The following is a 20,665-nucleotide window of genomic DNA, read 5'->3' on the forward strand; positions in this document are numbered from 1 at the left end:
AAGAAATGATATTGCAGTAAACAGTGAGTGTTCTTATCTCTCTATAGCAGGACACGCCGATCGATACCGGACCCGAGCTACACTCCTGCAATTATCAATGCCTGCTTTTGTCTTCTGTATATATTACTGGAAGATTGAAGGTTTTTTGGACATAACTTTCGGAAGGGTGATGGGGTATAGAGAAGAAAACAAATCACTGATGCAAAGGAAACTTTGTGTTTGAGACACACTTCTGTATTTAATTAAATCATATTAATATCGGTCAAACAGAAAATAATAAAAGCATGACATTAATTAGACAGGATAGGAAAAAAATGTAGGCTAATAATTATTGTTAAGCTCGTATAAACAATTCTTCTTTACGTGTGCGAGTTTTAAATCGCAATAATTACTTCGCTCGTTTCCACAAATGTGTCTGTAGGCCTCTGCTGTTCTCAAACTCCGCGTGCTCACATTCATACACTAGGCTATATGTAAGTGTGTGTTCATAAGCAGATGGAGTGAGTAATTTCATCAGGTCAGTTTCACGCAGCCTTGAGCATCAGATGACGGGCTGAACTGTGTCCTGCTACATCCTAGCGGTCGCTCTCCGCAATGGGCTCGACTCAAACCTCCAGCAAAGCCCTCACACACACGACACACAGTCTCACACACGGACACACACCTCTCCAGCGCCATCACCGACAGCTAACAAACTTCTGACGCATCGCGCAGCTGAATGTAAACACGAACGCGACAGAGACAGCGGCAGAGAAACCTCCGGCTTCCATCGCGGACGATCTTCGGGCGGTTCGCGGATCTTGTAGGCCTGGAGCGAGAGTCCTCAGACGGGCTCGAGAAGACCCAAGCGCTGCAGAATCCCGAAACCAGTGATGTGCGGCGGGACACGCGTTAAACTGATGAACTTCCAACACTTGAACTAACTTTTAAACAGTGCTGCTAAGCATTTTAAAACAAAAAGACAACCGCCTTCCTCCAGGCTTGCCGGCGTAAACTTTTGCGCACCAGTTTGCTGATATTGGGAACATTTTAACATCGGAGGAGGACGTTTTCTTTCTTCACTTCATTGAGAGAAAGAGAGCGATGATTGTGTTAAGCGTTCATGGAATGTAATGGAAGAGAGGAGCCTTTCCACAGAAGAAAAGTTATTCTGAGCAGGAGCCACCCGCTTTAACTGTTGGGAATATTCATTTAAACCATACAGTGTAAAATCGTGCTAAAATGAACTAATGAGAAAAATCCCCACAGTGAAAAGAAAACAGTTGACCCTCCTCCTCCTCCTCTGGGCGTTAGAGGTGATTTTGGGTGGATGGTGATATTTGAAGGTGAAGTAGTAAATTGCGGAGTCCGTCCCTCATTTCCATATCAGTTGTGCCCACTGGAGCTCTGCCAATCCGAAGTATCATTCACTATCATAATGATACATCCGCATAACAGCAGATCAAATCCCTTATTTTGCCGCTTGACTTTTTGAGAAGATTTTTTTTTCTTTCTGCGGATCTCTGCTGATGTGTGTGAATAAGGAAGAATGTCCCGTCGGAAGCAGGCGAAACCTCAGCAGCTGAGATCGGACGAGGACCCTTCACTTCTGGAGCTGCTTCCTGAGCACGGTGAGCGCGCGCGGGCTGCTGCTGTGTGTTAAATCAGCGCAAACTCTTCCCAACTCTGAGGTAGTGCTGTACGATTATTGCATTTAACGCGAGGAAGTGCGCTTTACTAAAATTGCTTCTTTTTTTGTGTGTCGCTTTTCGTATCTACGACAAGCCCACGTGCGACTTCATTTTGACAGCCTTCTAATCTTTTTGACATTATATTTTAAGTGCTTCAGTTAAATTTTCATTAGTGCAGACATCGATAGATATAAATTACTGAAAATGTTTAGACTGTTTTTCTTAAACGTCACGCTTGTGATTTAGTAACATAAACAGCAAACGGGGATTTGGAGATTTATAGGAAACTCTTCAAATATGAGCTAATATAACAAATACAACATGAGAATTAATTCGCAATGCAGCGATTATATAGTTCAAATCGACAGATTCACCTATAAACCTTCATTTATCATTTGCATTGGTGTAAATATACAGAAACGTCTCAAAATAAGTTTTCTTAAACATTTAAAAGAATTGCTTCACAAAGACTCGTTTAAATTAAAATAAATACGCATCTTTTGTCATTTAATTTTCTTCTCCTTCTCCTTCATCTCAACTTGACAGCTCGCTTTTTATCTTTACTAAATCAATGTCAAAAAAGAAAGAAATGTGGCAAATGCATGTTTGCAGAAAAAAATACGTCTCGTCTCTGGGTGTTTAACACGTAATTGTCGTGCCAACAACAAAAAAATCTCATTTGTAAGACGATGGCACAAACTGCTTTAATTCATGATATTGCAGTAATTAATTAAAACAATTCGCTCCCCTACGTGTTTATATTTTCTCAAAAATGTGCATTGTTTGCATTAATAATAATAATTGATCACATTTTTAAAATACAATCAGTGAAAGTAAAAACCTTCCTCATATCTCTGTTATTCGCATTGCAACATTTCTTGTAGTTTATACACATCTGCTGCTTTATTGTATTTAATTTATTACTAAATTATTCACATTTTACCACCAAATCATGTGAAAAAATCATTGTTTTTTTATGAGAATGTTAATGTATGAGATGTTATAATGTTCTTATTAGAGTTTTATGTGATTAATACGTCATTATTTCCTGTTACATGTTCTACTCCATGGCGTCAGAAGTCACTGTTTTTCATTCTCTATCTTTACTTGTCTTTAATCTATAAATCTCTAATCAAAATGCATGTCAAAATTAAAGCACCTCATGACTCAACAACCTCTTGACTAAGTTTGAAGTAGTAAACAAGCAGAAAGCATAATGTCTGATAGACACAGCAGCAATTCATATCAAAATGTTTCTTTAAATAATAATTAAACAATAGAGAACAATAGAGTAAATATGTATGTAATCATATAAATCTCATACATATTTTTTCAAGTACACATTTGCCAGTCTTGCAACATGCGCATCATACACTACAAATCACAGCAATTCAAAAATCCCAACCCTAGGTGTGTGTATATATATAGAGAGAGAGAGAGAGAGAGAGAGAGAGAGAGAAATAACGAGAAATGAAAATTGAAAATTTAATGACAAATTAAAGTGTAACATATTCAAATATCGACTCATATTTCAGTTTCCGGCAACACACTGTTGATGTATGATCAGGATTCTACTGCATTTGAATAGCAACAGAAGTATTGATTGTTTCCCCATTACAGTAATCTAATGACACGATCGGTCACGCTGCGAGGATTTAACCGTATGGTCTGACTAAGGTCTAAATGTCCAGTACACCAGCGTCTTATACTTCACATCTCAGTGAAACGTTTTCCAGTGAGAATGTTTGAGTAACTTTGTCCTTTTCTTTAATGAGCGCAGTGTCTCTTTAGTCATGTCCTCTGTTTCTCTCTGCACAAGTCTTTAAATGCTCGTTTTCATTCTCTTTTGTTTGCCTGGCTTTTGAACAAACTCTTTTGTGTGGGAACTCAATGGTGTGCCAACAAGAAACAGTCATTGTCCCCCCAGCAGTCCGTCCTGACCAGCACTCTATTCGTCCCAGAGGAGCTGCTTCAAAGAGCTGTGATACTGCATGCACTTAACCTTTGGCTGTGTGGCACCATCATGGGTGGCCAATAGATGTCGAGCTTTAAATGCAATTTGTACAGATGTTCCCTTGACCTGAGAAAAGTGGCTTACATATGTCCTATGATGTATTAATTATGATAATCGTCTTTCATCTCCACACAATCGAAGAGCTCCTTTCAAACTCTTTGTCCTGTTGTGTTCGTCTAACACGGTTTAGAACTTTTTTTTTTAAACAAAATATAAAACAACGATTTTTTTTTTTCCTGCTGATATTTACTATAATTTTTCTATTTTAATATATACATCTCATGGACAGTCTCATAATTAATTATGCCTGAATTCTCTGTGTTTCTGATTCATGCATATGCCGCGGAGTTCATATTTTTTGACAGCTTTGTAAAACGTGAAAATGTGCGGTCGTTACGTCAAGGAACAGTTCTTTATGTAATGTATAGTCTAGTTTGTTCAGTCATACTAAATTATATTTTTTAATTGGAATAAAACCATTTAATTTAGACAGTTCTCATAAAACATTTTTACAGTGTAGGGATTTGATTATTCATTTAGATCTTTTCAATGCAGATGATGTAATTGTTTCTCAATTTTTTAATGCTTAATATTGCATATTGTTATGGCAGAGGTGTTTAGCAAAATATGCTGGTTTAACCAGTCTTTTAATTCCAGACCAGCTCTCAGAACGGCCAATCAGCATCATGGTGTCATTAAATCTGGTGTCAGAGCACATGCACATATTGGTAATATTTGGGCTGCACATCTGCAAGCAGTGACAAAAGCTCAGGTGTTAAGAAGGATATATACGTAGAGTCCTTACTGTGATATTAGAGCAAAGCTTGGAAAGTCTCTGGATGTGTCTCATTCATGCTCTCTCATTCTCATACATGTGTTCTTCTGGCACTGGTGTTTTCATCACTGGGAGTGAACATGGCATTAGCACTGTACAAGATTAATATTAGAAATTCACACATTTTATTTAAAGTAAGAGTAAGCAAACGCTGTAGGTTGGCACTAGTGCATTCTATACACTGGTTTATATGTGTGTGTGTGTGTGTGTGTGTGTGTGTGTGTGTGTGTGTGTGTGTGTGCTAGTGTATGAAAATACTTTCAGACATTTTGGCTTATCACAAAAATATCACAGTTTAAAAATGTTTTTATTTATTATTATTTTTAGTAAAAAGTAGTCAATTAGTTGCATTTAACGCATTTGTGAATTTAGGAATTTTACTTGTTTGTATGATATATCATATATTTTTATGAGAAAATTAATTTCGAAATGGCGAAGAATGAGAAGTGTGTTTACTCTATATGTCTTTTTAACACTAAATATCATAAATACTTTATATGGTATAATATAACAGATCATAATATAATATAACATCTTTTAGATTATATAATCTAATAGTGTTTTCAGTTCATATCAACATTTACTCATTGTACAGGAAATTCTGGATAATTTCAGTGTATATTCTACAGTATATCAGTCTGTATTGTATATAAGGAAATAATTATAGAAAAAAATACTTTTAGTTTGTCTTTGAAAAAGACAGTAAATGAATGTCATAGTTATACTATTCTCTCTTAAATTTAAAAAAAAAAGTATTACTAATTAATTTTATTCCAGTCACTACTGACATGAGGAAATAAATCTTCCCCTCCTCCTCCTCTTTCTTCTTCTTCTTCTTCTTATTATTATTGTTGGGTTTAAATTATCATAATTTCTTTGTCGTTTCATACATTTCTAAAACGTTTGTTGTTATATGTATTCTTTGATTCTGTTTTCAGAGTTTTCAGAATAATGTAAGAAATTATTTATTCTTGCTTTTTGAAAAATATGAGTCCATATTACAGTAGAACATACAGTATAATTTATCTGCAAAACATTATCAACCATCGGGTGCATTAAAATAAAGAAATAAAAGGAAAAATCATTTTTTATTCCCCAAGGTCTAATCACAATCTAGACGTGTTTAATGCAGCTTATGAAGTTAATTCTTCACAGTTGTCTGCGTAACATAATTAACAAAAATTCAGACCCAATCCAAACTCCAAACTTTGCAGTCAAGCACTATTACCAGATAATTACCATAAAGCATGTGACACATACAAACACAAAAAATATTCTGGCATTGAATTAATTTGTACAGATTAAAATCTCAGAGAAATGTATGATTTAAACAGTTCAGATATGATCAGATATGAATCAGGGCTGCTATGATACATGTCAACCGTACAGAACATGCAGTTACTTCAACTCCTGTAGTTTGTCAGGAGACATCTATTGTGTAGGCACATTGTGCCAGTATTTCTAAAGGCATTGATGACGCATCTGACAGTGCCAATGAAGAGACAGAAATTTGAGGTTTCATGTTAGCAGTAGGGAATGGGAGTAAGAGCTGAATTGTACCGATAAAGTGGCCTTGACTTGTATGAAAACATTGGAAAGCAATGAATCCATTTTTGATTGGCAATATCCAGTACTGATAGGCCCCTAATTAGATAGACTGCACAAAGAGAATTGTTTGCTGGCTATACAGGGAAGTGTGGAATTATCAAAATTGCTTGAGAAATTCCTGAGAAAGGGCAAAATTGATTTGATTTGTGCAAATTAATAAAAAAGTTTCATTTATTCATTTATTTTTGCACTTCAATTTCCTCTTCCCCTCAGTCTCAGGTGAAGGAGTGGATGATTCAGACAGTGGAAATGAGAGCCGCAGTGGGAGTGAAGAGACCCATGTGTGTGAAAAGTGTTGTGCTGAGTTCTTTAAGTGGTCAGATTTCTGTGAACATCTGAAGACCTGTACCAAGAATCCACTTGTGTTAATTATCAGTGACAATGAGGTGACTTCAGAGCCAGCACAAGAATACCTACCTGAGCCTTCACCTGTGCCCAGCTGCAGCAGCGAGCCGGCAGAGAGCGAGGATGCTGTAGAGGGAAGCCACATGCCCACTGAAGGTGATGAAGGAGCAGAGATGATGCTGGATCCAGGTGCTGTCCTGGAGAAAGAAGATGAACCCATGGAAGTGGAACTGTCTCCTGAGAAACCCATAGATTCTGAAGATCAAGTTTCACTGGCAGAGCCAGACATAAGCCTACCTCAACTTGAGGATCACAAGCAGTCTTCTGGGGCGGGGTACTCTATACCCAACACTAATGTCACACTGGAAACACTGCATGGGACCCGTGTGGCTGTGGCCCAGTTCTCTCAGGGTGCCCGTGGAGCACTAGCTGGTGAGGTGTCGACTATGGCCATTCCTATGATCTTGGACCAGCTCATGGCCTTGCAGCAACAACAGCTCCATCAGCTTCAATTGATAGAGCAGATTCGGAGCCAGGTGGCGCTAATAAACAAACAGGCCCCCACGCAGACAGCTGTCAATCATCAAGTAGACCACAGCATGAATGCTGCCTTACAAGTAACCTCATCCTCCAGCTTACCCACTATGCCTGGGCAGCTTCATCTCCGTGGCTTTATTACACCCCCTGTGCATCAGCTTCCTATCAAGGGGCCCTCCAATTTAAACGGACAGGTCTCAGCCTCGTTATCTTCAGCTCTGGAGGTAGCCTGTTCTAATGTCCCTCAGACGGGTGGCCAACTGGCGAGTTCTGGGACGAAAAGCAATATCACAATGAATTCCTTGTATCCATCAACCAGTAATGTTGTTGCCTCTCAGATGCCACCATGCTCAGTGGCGATTAGCAGCAGTAGCTGCACCAGTAGTAGCACAGGAACTGGGGGTGAAGTAAGTTGTTGTATTTCACTTCCAAGGAACACACCTAGTCCTTTAACACTGACTCATGGAAGATTGCTAACATCCCCCTCCAGCCTTCCCCTTGTACCTCACAGCTCACCCAACAGTGTTATCTTTCCTAATCCTCTAGCCAGTATTGCAGCAACAACAAATGCTCTCGATCCTCTTTCCGCCCTGATGAAGCACCGCAAAGGAAAGCCCCCAAATGTCTCTGTGTTTGACACCAAAACCAGTTCAGAAGATCCCTTCTTCAAACACAAGTGCAGATTTTGTGCCAAGGTGTTTGGAAGTGACAGTGCCCTGCAAATTCACCTTCGTTCCCATACTGGTGAAAGGCCTTTCAAATGCAACATCTGTGGCAATCGCTTCTCCACAAAGGGCAACTTGAAGGTTCATTTTCAGAGACACAAAGAAAAGTATCCTCACATCCAAATGAACCCATATCCTGTTCCTGAGTATCTAGACAACGTTCCAACCAGCTCAGGTATACCGTACGGGATGTCCTTGCCCCCGGAAAAACCTGTTACCACATGGCTGGACAGCAAACCTGTTTTGTCTACAATCCCGACATCAGTAGCACTGCAACTCCCTCCAACTATACCCAGTATTATAGGAAACTATGGGGATTCAAGTAGTTTCACCCCTTTAAGCAGGTCACCTCAAAGGCCATCGCCGCCGTCAAGTGAGTGTACATCTTTGTCTCCTAATCACCTCATTGCTGAGGTCAGTATTGCACAAATTTCCAGTTCACCACAACCTAATGTGGCGAGTGACACACCGCCAGTTCTCAAACCTGAAGCCTTTCATCTACCACCCAACTCCACCACCAGGCCTGGAGAAACCAGCATATCGATTACTTCCATACCCCAGGTGACTTCTACAACCACAGTCACAACCACAGCTAGCACCAGAACACAGATCACCGACTCAACGAATACTCCGTCTGCTGTCTCTCATCCCTCCCTACAAATGGTGTCCAGTCAGTTTAAGCCCAAGTTTCCTTTTGGCGGCCTCCTGGACTCTATGCAAACATCAGAGACCTCAAAACTACAGCAACTGGTGGAAAATATTGATAAGAAGATGACAGACCCCAACCAATGTGTTATCTGTCATCGTGTGCTTAGTTGTCAGAGTGCCCTGAAGATGCACTATCGCATCCATACAGGAGAAAGACCCTTTAAATGCAAAATATGTGGTCGTGCTTTCACGACCAAGGGTAATTTGAAAACACACTTTGGGGTTCACAGATCAAAGCCCCCTCTCCGGGTACAGCACTCTTGTCCCATATGCCAGAAAAAGTTTACTAATGCTGTCGTTTTGCAGCAACACATCCGCATGCATATGGGTGGACAGATTCCTAACACACCCCTGCCTGAGAGTTTTCAGGACATGGACACAGATCTCTCCTTTGATGAAAAGAGCTTAGATACCATGAGCAACTACGACGATGAGCTAATTGATGAGATGGACCAAGCAACAGAAGATGAAACGGGTCTTAAAGAAGGGAATGTGGACTCACCCAAACAACTCCTTTTATACTCAGAGATGTCTCCAAGCACGTCACCCCCAACCTCTCTTATCTCTAGCATTGTTGCTTTGGAGAATGAAATGAAGCTCACTGACCCAACAGTTAACGTAACCCATTCCTTCAGCCTAAAGCCTCCAGAAAATGGGAGTGAAATTGATGGGGAAAATGGAGACATGTTTAAGAATGACTCATCATCCACTGTAGAAGACTTGGAGAACCACAGTGTTGGGAGTCCGGCACAGTCTGAATCATCTGGTTCTATGCAGGCGCTGTCTCCTGCCTACAGCCAGTCTGAGAGTCATCGCTCCAAGTCCCCTTCTCAGGCAAACAGCGGCAGCAAGGAAGAGGCTCTGCATTCCTCTTCAGTGAGTGCAACAGTGAAGTCTGAACAGTCAGACACCCCTTCTCCTGGATCAGAAAACACAGGCGCATTAGATCTCACTGCCACACAGCCGAACAGGTCATTTGTCAAAGACGAGAATCACTTCAGTCTGCTGTTCCTGGGAAGAGACAGAGGTAGTCATGTATTTAATTGTAGACAGAGATAGTAAAGAAATGTGTGTGTGTGTGTGTGTGTGTGTGAATATATATTTACACACACACACACACACACACACACACATTATAAATACAAAATTACTAATGACTGACAAACATTTATTTATTTAACATATTTAACTAACTACTATTCTTCTACTTACACATGTTGTGACTACAACTATATACATTAAATCAAATAAAGGTAAATAACTGAAACATTTTCCTTTAATTTATGTTTTTTGTTTTTTGTTTTTTTTTTAGGTTTAAACACTCCCAGTATTATGAGCTCAGAATCAAGCACAGTAAAATATGAGAATGGACACAGTAAACCACCGGCCTTGTGTGAGGGGCCCCACTTACCAGTTGGCCCCCAGGTACCTATCGCACCCTCTCAGACAACAATAAGCCCCAATCTCACTCCAATGCTGGCACCGCCCCCACCTCGGCGGACCCCCAAACAACATAACTGCCACTCCTGTGGGAAGAATTTTTCGTCAGCCAGCGCTCTTCAGATCCACGAGCGCACTCACACAGGAGAAAAACCATTCGGCTGCTCCATCTGTGGCAGAGCCTTCACCACAAAGGGAAATCTGAAGGTATGGGTCAAATATATTTAGCCTACTTGTGTATTTTGGCTTATATTTATGCTCATATATATTATATGCAAATTATATCATTTTTTAAACAATCAATTAACAAATGTAGTATTTAACAAATATACATAAAAAAAATCAAATAAATAAACCCAACAAACAAACAAATGATTACCTTCAAATTTTACCTATTCATGAGCTGGTCTCTTTTGTTTCACTGGATCATGCAAATTACAGTGCACCCATTTTGCCATGGTCGGCCATATTGCCTGTGCACCTTTTGAAATTAAACTGAATACATTTTTTTTTAACTCCTCCCACAGCGTTAATCGGATCTTCACCTAAAAAAAAAAAAATTAAAAGCAACAATTTTGCATATTGACATGAAAGTTTGCATGTGCCCTGACAATACCATATTGAATTGGTGGTGCTACTGCACCTATTTATCAAAAGTTATAAAGAACTGTATTACATTATAAGCAGTTTTAGTAATGGCTTTGAAATCCTCATCGGGGATGCTATGGTTTTTAATATTCACTCTTAACAGATCTGCCTCTAATGTGCATGGCCCCGTAATTGCTGCCTTCTGCTATATTTTAACTAATTTACTAGTTACTAACTTCAAATGAGATTAAGCTTACAATATAGATATATACATATTACAAAAACATATTCATAACCGCATCAGAAATGCATATGTATAAGGATTATGATGTCTTTTTTTTGCGATTCATATAAACTGAAGCAGCATTCTCACTTCAGGTCCACATGGGAACCCACATGTGGAACAATGCCCCGGCCCGGCGGGGAAGACGACTCTCCGTGGAGAACCCGATGGCTCTTCTAGGGGGAGATGCCATAAAATTCAGCGAGATGTTTCAGAAGGATCTTGCAGCTCGAGCAATCAACGTAGACCCAGGCTTCTGGAATCAGTATGCTGTAGCCATCACCAATGGACTGGCAATGAAAAACAATGAGATCTCTGTCATTCAGAACGGAGGCATTCCTTCGATTCCCATTAGTCTGAGTGGCGGTGGCATTCCCGCTGTAGGAGGAATGTCCGGAGGGATAGAGAGGTCTCACACTGGGAGCAGCCCTCCAGTGACCGCACTTGAGAAGACTAACCTGGAAGTGGGAACTGGACACCCCTTCTCCAGATTCAGGGAAAAGGACAAAGAAATTGGGATTAATTGATGACTTGCGTTTAGAAAAGGATACAGACAAAAAGATTGAAAAAAAGTAACACTTAATCCAGTTTGAGTTATGTATTATATTGTACAAATGAAGTCTGATATGCTGTTTAGATTTGGAGCTCTAGTATTTAGTGTTCTTCAGTCCTACTGTACATTAATTCATACAAAGAAAACGTGTGTCTCGTTTGAAAAACGTTTGTCTTGAAAGGTTTGCATGGTACTTACTGGTTTCTATCAGTATGTTTCTTCATAGTATGACGCTCTGACATGTATATATATATACGTGCGTCAGTGGACACGGGCAAAAAGAAAAGAAGAATAGACGTACGGTTGCTTCGTGGTACGTGAAAGGATGGAAACATGAAATTGGATATCTTAGTCAGCTTTTTCAATCGTGGAAGCTCGACCAGACAAAAATGTTGTAACTATTTTAATTTTTACATTAATTTTCCAGCCATGTTCTTATATTAATGTTCTGTGTCTTAATATTTATGGTATAAATTAACAGTAGGTATTAAAAGATATTTAATTGCCCTGAGTTTCTATTAATCTATTTTAATTTCATTTCATTTTTTTCTAAATTGTAATTCTAAATATATATTGAAATGAAGACAGAAAAAAATCTTTGTTTTATCAATGCAATCATATTGAGGTGTTTTTGTTTTTTGATATCTAGCCTGCTGTGTAACACGACGAGACAGCGACGATATCTGAAGCTGCTACATTCACAAGCCTCTTTTTATCCTTTGTAAAGAAATAAAACAGAGTTCTACAAAAACAGTTTGCGTTAAATAGCTGCAATTCTACTGAGTACAAACAGAACTGGTATGCACATTTTGTAAGACGACACAAAAAATATGTTGATTTGTCATGTTTGTGAATGCACTTTTTGGAGGAATGGTCTTGTTTGTGAGATTGTAATACCGTGGGACTGAGCTATCTATAACTTTTTTTTTTCTTTCTTTTTCTTTTTTTCCTGTTCGCTTTTGGGGTTTGTAAATGTGAGATCTGGATGTAGCACAGGAATATGAGCCCCCAAATCTCCAGACATTCTGTCCAGTCAAGCTCAAATAAAATGAGAAATGATTCTGTCTGTTTAATGCTGTCTCTCTTTCTACATATGACCATTGCTTTTCCATCAAAAGATCTTTGCCTACAGAAATTGAAACGGTTTTTAAATAGTTGTAAATATGTTATTTAAAAATATTGTTGTCATCTAAATTATAGCACTTAAATATGCAGTGGCCGCAAAAAATATTGGACACATTTCTGTACTTCATTGCATTAGAGACCAGATCTCAAACTGGCATTTTTTTTCACAAATAACTTTTCACTTTCCTATTATTTTTTTGTGGATGCATGTGAGTTTTCACACCGGTGTACAGCAGAATAACCACCAGTGTGATTCATTATATTAACAATAAACATGTTCCACAAATTTGGACAACCAGAAAGTGTTTTAAGTATTTTTGTTTGTAATATATAATTTATATATAATAATGTGTGTGTTTATAAATACTCATACATTACTGTGTATTAGTAAAACTATATATGCCCTTCACAAATAACTTTAATGTATGTGTATTTATCAAAATACCTGAAAATTGGCTGTAATAAGTAGCTTGAATGTTTTTTAAGGACAAAAGAAAATAGCTAGATTGAGAACTGCTTTTGGTGTTTGTGTATATCAGTGTGAGAGAAGAAGGTGTTATTGATGCACATGACATCGAGTCTTTAAACGTGACTGTATGTGTCGGTTCAGTCATGGCATATGCACAAACACACACATTTACTGAAACTATACTGGCTTTTTAAATAAGACTAATTTTAATTATCACAGACTAACCCAAACCTAAAGCTTAACCCCAGCTCAGGAGAGAGCACTGCATCAATAGAGTAAAACAGGATTCGCTTTATTCATGAACAGTTTTCTCCAGAAGGAGATATACAGCTCCTGCTTTAGATCTCATGATGAGCTTCAGTAATGGAAATAAGCAAATAAATAAATAAAACTTTGTGCATTCTTGGCCATGGTAAGTATGGTAACATTATATTTTAAAGTGATGTGTTACATGTACTTACTATAGTAATAAAAGGTAATTATTAGAGATGCGTACCGGCTTATAGTTTAAAAACAGCCGATAGTCAGGGCCGATACCTCCTGTCAATCAAAAGAGGGCAGGAAAATGCACTGCATTTGTGCTTTGTGTAAAGAAAAGGCTAAGAATGTTCAATATTAATACTAATTGTATGAATTAATAACATTCAGAAAGTTAAGAAATATTCAGTTAATCATCAGAATTTAGTTAATGTGTGTTAATACTAATTCGAGTTATGTGTTTGTTTATAACTGATACCAGTTACTCTGAAGCAAGTTGATGAAATGGAGAGAATAAAGTTTTTATTTGCAATTCTTTCAAAATATAATAATAAAAAATACAATGATTAATTATTAATTATAATGAAATTATCATTAATTTAAAAGAAGTTATAAAAGGCATAACCCCCAAACTATCGTTATCTGCAGATATCACTCTGAATATCTGTATATCGGCAGAGAAATTTAGTATCGGTGCATCTCTAGTAATTATGCATAAATACAATTAACTATAATAATAATAATAATAATAATAATAATAACAGTAATACAGTTTATTTAAAGACACCTTTCAAAACACTCAAGGACACCTTACAGTTGAGTGATAGTCATAAAAACAAATCAAGACAGCAATACAACAAAACAAAAGCTAAATTAAAAGAGATCAGAGAAAGCTAAGTTATAACTAACTCTGAACCAAACCTTAACCCTATAGTATGTAGTTAATTAAAATTACTCAATAGTTATTTGTGTGATTACACTGTAACAACATAACCTTAAAATAAAGTGTTACCAAATATATTTACTACTTAAAAGTGATAAAGACAGATAAAGTAAATTCTTGTTCTTGGTACAAATTACTTATTATTAAGCAACAAATTTTAGATGCTTCAAAAGTGTATTAAAATAATAGAATAAAATGTTCAATAATACCAGCTCCAAAATTAAAAAACAAAACAAAAACAAAACTGAATGCAATCCAGAGGACAGAAGGGAAAAAAAGAAAGAAAAAAAAGAGAGATGCACTTTAAACACCAGAGTAAATGAAATTAAAGAAATGCCTCACCAGCCACATGAAACAGATGATATTCATGACCAGACATCATAACCGCTTGATCCAATCAGGCACTCCAACATTCATGTAATAGCATTAGAAAAAGTAATATGCAGGCCTGATCACAATGCAGCAAATATTATAAAATGAGTTTAAACAATCAACACAACTAGTGGATTCATCAGAATGGCCTGAATGACTGATGAGGCTCCAGTGTAAGAGCAAAACTGAGTTAAATCAGGAATCAGTGGCACCAAAACCTGCAGAACGACACCTATTCAAGATCCTGCTGTTTAACTAAAAAACATGTACTGTGTCAAGAGTGTCAATCAGGTGAATTTTCATTATTCACATTTATGTTCACCCTCAGCACCCCAACCAATAATCTCTCACAAATTTTCTTTGGGAATACAGATTTCAGTTCTCTCTGTCAGTAAAGCCACTGCGCCTTTTCTTGCCCTGTTTTTACCCTGTTTTTATGAATATTGCATTCCAGACATTCCTGTGCTTATCACTTACAATTATCAAATAAAAAATTTCAATCTTAATTTTTCAGGGTTGACCAAAAATATAAAGACTTTTGTTTTAGCCTGGGAGTGCAGTAATTTTATGAAATTCAATCATGTAATTTAATATGCTGAAGTATTAAAAGCCCTTTGTTAAAGGACGCCTTTTTAACTCAGATGATTTGAATTGCTGGATGCAGATTTAGCTGCGGTGCTGGATGTCTCTGTCCGTGTGTGTATTACGAGTGTGATTATTTGTTGTTATTCATTGCAAAACACACTCTTGATCAAATATCACCAACTGAATTTAAAATACATTTTGAGAGCCCAAACACACACATACACGACCGCTTCATTTTCATTCAATTATGTTACAGAAGACTCCCATTTATAGAGAGTGTAAACAGAGAAGAGTCAGCTGAATTCTCACATACTGCACTAAATAATATGTTGTTGAAATATGTGTGACAAATATGCATGTGGTCAGGAATGTGCTGTCCTGCATTGGCGTGACGCTGCGAGTGTCTCAGAAACAGAGAAGATGCCGGAACAGACACTGATCCTGCTCTCTGGATATGAGATAAGATTCTTAAAGATTAGATTCTGGTTTTGTCATCTTTATATTTATCGTTCAGATATTTCCATCTTTGCCAGGCTGAAACGCACCACAGATAAAGTCATAATCGTATGTGTTATCAAAATCTGATTTTCAATATTAATGACGTCGAAGAGGTCAATTGAGGGTGTTTGGAATGGACGACCCACACGTGAATTTACAAATATTTTTTCTCTTAAAAAGAAGTAGTTAATTAATAGTGCATGCTATGAGATTATTGATCAGTTAAGCAGCATCAGTATCAGTATCATGTAATCATGAAATTTATTATAATTAAAAATGTCACAACTAAAGATTTGGATAATATCTCTGTAGCATTAAATCTTGCACAAAATACTATATTCAGAATTTTTCCATGAAATCGCTGTTTACTGGGTCAAATATTTTAATAACATAAGGAGATATGTACAAACATGCTAATAAGAATTAATAGAGGTTTTTCCTTGCTGATGTTGAAATAGTTCATTTAATTTTATTTGTTATAAGTTACTGTTATAGATACTAGTGTTCCCGTTGGCTTGAACTTGTACATAATAAATATGTAATAGCACAAATATAACGGCTCGTAGAAATACACATGTACAATTGTCAAGAATTCAAACTCGAGCATTAATTTTATTCTTGTAATGTAATATATCTTCTATAGTCTTCTGATGTAATATATTTTGGAGAAGCTAAAAAAAGTCCAGCCTGTTTATTTACTAGTATTAAACGTGTATTTCCTGATACTTACATATATGAATATGTATCTGATAGCAGTCAAAGACATCGCAACAGTGGCTTTTCAGAATGGGAAAGGTGAATGTGTATTTTAAATGACTCCTGACATCAGTGAATTCTAAAATATTTATTTTAATATGAGATTCATTCATGCATATTTAAAAAAATGATTTCATCATAAAAAGATAATCTGCGACTGTTAGCGGAACATGTGACTTTCAACAGGAGACGAATGATGATGTCAAGGGTGAATGTCATAATAACACATAACCATTAAAGTCTTGTGAGGACCTCCTTTCTTAAAGCGTAGCTGCATTAGAGACTGTCAGAAAGGTGTATTTTTAAAAACCGGGCTGGATTCAGATCTCCAGTTAGGATGAGCAAAATATAAAAACAAATAGGGTTTTCTGAGAAATCAGTGTGTTTCATGAGCGGTCAGTAGTGCTGCTCTGATGCCGTTCATCAGCTGTTGTCGCCACCTTTATCCTGACAAACGCAGGAGCTCCACCACAGGCCAGCGGCGGCCAGTAACCATGAAATGCTTCCTCTCTGTCTGATCTTCAATTATTTTCAGCAGAGCGCATGGTGTTACACACAGTTTCACACAGTTGACCATAACGACAGATGATTAAGAAAGACCATGATATGATACCTGACAGCTGTGTAATATTATTATTTTACTGATGTGTCTCTTTTCGCTCAGCTCAGACCAGGCCGTTTGCCAGCTGTGTGCTCCATCTACAGGCCGAGCGACGGAAAAACAATAACTAAAAGTTGAAAGCTTTTTCACAGTTATTCATTCAGATAATTATTAATACTTTTACAGCTGTTTGTTTTATTTGATTATCTGGTTATATTATTATTCAGTGTGTCAAATCAGACCCACGTGGCAGACTGTTAGTTCATGCTAATGGTGTCATTTTTGAATTATGTATCAGTCATCCACTTTAATTTATTTTAACTCTCACATAGTAAGTTAATTATAATTATTGCGTCTGGAGAACTGAAGAACGATCCTCATTAGCAGAACACATTTTAAAGTAATGGCATTCTCTGAAAATGCATTTTTCCTTGTTTTACATGTTACTATAATTATTTGCAATAGCAATAACAATGTGTCATTGAAAGTAGCGCCGCAAAATAATTACACATTAATACACTGTCCATAAAAGTGGTAATACTTTACACTGTGAATGTGTGTTTACTGTTTCATTTATAAATTATTGTATATTAATCTTTGAAGATATTGCTATAGTAACAGTTAATGCAATGCAGTCTATTACAATACATCTTTGAAATGTAAAGTGCATTTTTTTCATATTGATGAATATTCTTCATGTTGTGTAAATCATAATAAACTGAATAAAATATGTTCTGCACACAAATACTTCAACATTCTTCCTCATGCATTTTATTGCTTTGTAATGAAACATCTTTGTTTTTCAGTCAACCAGTTAATGTCAGGATCCTGTCACTTTATAGTTCAGTTACATGATCCTGAATCCTATGTTCTGTGTTTGTATGGTTCTCGTCTTTAGTGTGAGCCCACGGCTTCTGGTTTGATTTCCTTTTCTATCGGTTTTGTGTTTTTTGAGTTCACGTATGGTACACCATGCCTCAGGAGGTTGCAGCCCTGTTGTTGGTCCAACTTAACATCATCTACACAGCAGCTGCCTACTGTGTGTCTGTGTTTAGGGTAATTATCCTGTTGGAAGGTAAGCCTTCGACCCATTCTGAGGTCCTGAATGCTCTGGACCAGGTTTTCATTAAGGATATTTTTATGTATTTTGAATAAAAACTGCCCACGTAGACAAGAAAAAGACATTTAACTACCAACTAGCCACAGTTTGTTGTGTTCAGCCTCATGTTTGGGGCAGGTAAATGTAAAGTCTTTTTTTAATTATTTAAATTTTGTTGGCCTGCTGTCATGATCATGTCTTGCTTAGTTTCATTATCTTGTTGTATCTTGTTTATTTTCGTTGTTACTGTCTTTGCACTGAGTTCTCATTTGTTACCATGGTTTCTAATTCATTTTGCACCTGTTCCCTGTTCTGTTGATTATCATCCTTGTGTATTTAACCCTCTGGAGTCTGAGGCTGATTTGGGGCCTGGAGAAGTTTTGACATGCCCTGACATTTGTGCTTTTTTCAGTTGTTCATAAACATATTAATGGAAAAAGTGTCATTACACTGTATTCAGCACAAACTAGGCTACCATAATATGTGAGGAACATGTATGTACATGTTTGTGTTTTTGAAGGAATAACATTTATGCGTGGTTATTGAAAAAACAAAAAACTTAAGTCACTGAAATAAGGCCAAAAAAAGTATAGTAAATCTGTGTTTACAAGACTTTTGGGTATTGGAGGTTGTAGACTAGAGTTTTTGCTTCAAAATTATGTAAAAATTATGCTGCCTACTCCTTCATATAAAACAATATATTGATTTAGTTTTTGTAAGACACTTTTTGCCAAGAAACACAGTATGCGAGGAGGTGTGAATCACCACTGAATAATGGGCCATTCTCACCTGAGAAGACAAAAGAATTGGATAGTAATGAGCTGAAATGACTTGCATATTAATGAGGCATTTCAGTCAGGTAGGCTGTGAAAAAAACCTTCTGTGATGTCTCAAGCTCATCATGATATATGAAACATACAGAAAAATAATATTACAATATAAAGTCATGGTTTTATATTATACTTTAAAATATAATGTATTTCTGTGATGCAAAGAGTCTGAATATAGGCTTTTAGTTTAAAAGCATGCACATTTGGAGAAATATTGGATTGTCATATGCTTATGTCAATTGTCTATACAGAGGAGTTATTATTTATTTAATATTCATTGTCATTACTATGAGCGCTGGTGTTTTCAATTCATCCTTGAAGTCGGAGGGCGCTCTCTGTGCATTTTTAGTCCACAAATTCATCTAAAAGAAGAAGAGGCTATTCCATGAATGGAGTTTCCAATTCATACTGCAGCCGGAGGGCGCTAAAGAAACAAAAACGCCCCGCCCGCTACGGAGCATAAGCTAGAGCCCACCGCAGACCCGGAGGCCGAGCCCGTTACAAAGATAGAGCCAGAGTGATCTGTCATCTAGGGCATATTAATGGAGTTCAAGGGGGATGGATTTGAGCCTCACCCACACTCCTTAATTTTTACTCTGCAACCATCATGCTTTCCTTCCAAACAATCTAATGTGGCTTATGTCATCACACTGACATCACACACGATATGTGACAACAAGCATGACTGTTGTGCATTGTTTCAGGGATTGTTGTCTGAGCTTTGCAAGGTGTTTGATCGTTCTGATCATTGATCATAGGCTGCACGGCCTCTATCCCATCTCCATCAAGGTAACAGATTGGTGTCTGATTTCTCTATTGAGATCCACACCCTTGCAGATTCCTGTGGCTGGAACACTAAAGCTCACTGGGACCATTTTCTACATGAGCTTTCCGACCAGATCCAGGATTTTGCTACTGTACCAGTGGTCTCTGCAATCGCCTCATCTCAATCGGCAGAGGAGGAGCCCATGCAGATTGGGAGAGCCCGGCTATCACCAGAGGAATGTGTTCATTGCCTAATCTCTGTTGTGGACATCCAGGACACATTGTTGCATCATGCCCAGTAAAAAATAAAAGGCGCTCAAGGAAGGGGTTAATGGTGAGCGTGACTTCTGATGATAAATCCCCTGGACTTTCCCACTCTTCTTCAGGCCAGTTTGCAGCACAATAATTTTGTCCACCAAGTCTCCACTCTTGTCGACTTTGGTGCTGAGGGTAATATTTATGGACACTGACCTGGTTAATTGGTGGAATATACCTATTTACCCACTGAAGGATCCTATCTCAGCCAGTACTCTCTGTGGTACCCTCTCACTCGGGTTACTCACATCACAGACATGCTTACCCTCACTGTCTCTGGTAATCATGCAGAGAGGATCCAGTTACTCCTCAACTCTACCTCTGCCCCTGTGATTTGGTACACCCGTGGCTGGTAAAACATAACCCCTATATTAACTGGGCTGAGAATTGTGTGTTGTCATGGATCCCATTTTGTTTGAGCCGGTGGATATTGTCGGGGTGCCAGAGATCTACCATGACTTGGGGCGATGTTTAGCAAGTCCTGTGCTGCATCCCTGCCTTTATATCGCCATATGACTATGCGACTGATCTTCTAACTAGTACTTCTCTGCCTAGAGGTCATGTTTATTCGCTCTCCGCTCCAGAGAGAGAAGCTATGTTTCTGGTGGTCGACACAATCCATCCCTCTTCCTCTCTGGCAGGAGCGGGTTCTTCTTTGTAAAGAGACGAAGGATGGTTCATTGCATCCCTGTATAGACTATGGGGGCTGAATGAGATCACGGTCAAGAATCGTTATCCTGTTA

The 20,665-nt window shown here is 37.8% G+C and overlaps 1 protein-coding gene and 1 long non-coding RNA gene across 2 annotated transcripts in view; one reads left to right on the forward strand and one right to left on the reverse strand.

The window, feature by feature from the left end:
- The window catches only part of LOC125243308, a 19,261-nt gene extending 19,239 nt beyond the window's left edge, over positions 1–22 (reverse strand). The window contains exon 1 of the long non-coding RNA XR_007179016.1: positions 1–22. This exon is cut by the window's left edge and continues 588 nt beyond it. This is a non-coding gene — a long non-coding RNA (uncharacterized LOC125243308).
- Positions 23–80: 58 nt separating this feature from the next.
- On the forward strand, positions 81–12,379 carry sall3a (spalt-like transcription factor 3a). The gene is made up of 4 exons (XM_048152793.1): positions 81–1,610; positions 6,341–9,469; positions 9,755–10,089; positions 10,849–12,379. The coding sequence occupies exons 1-4, from the start codon at positions 1,529–1,531 to the stop codon at positions 11,278–11,280; spliced, it is 3,978 nt and encodes a 1,325-aa protein (XP_048008750.1). The 5' UTR covers positions 81–1,528; the 3' UTR covers positions 11,281–12,379.
- The last annotated feature ends 8,286 nt before the right edge of the window (positions 12,380–20,665 follow it).

The sequence above is a fragment of the Megalobrama amblycephala genome, linkage group LG13, assembly GCF_018812025.1.
Source record: "Megalobrama amblycephala isolate DHTTF-2021 linkage group LG13, ASM1881202v1, whole genome shotgun sequence".
Lineage (NCBI taxonomy): Eukaryota > Metazoa > Chordata > Actinopteri > Cypriniformes > Xenocyprididae > Megalobrama > Megalobrama amblycephala.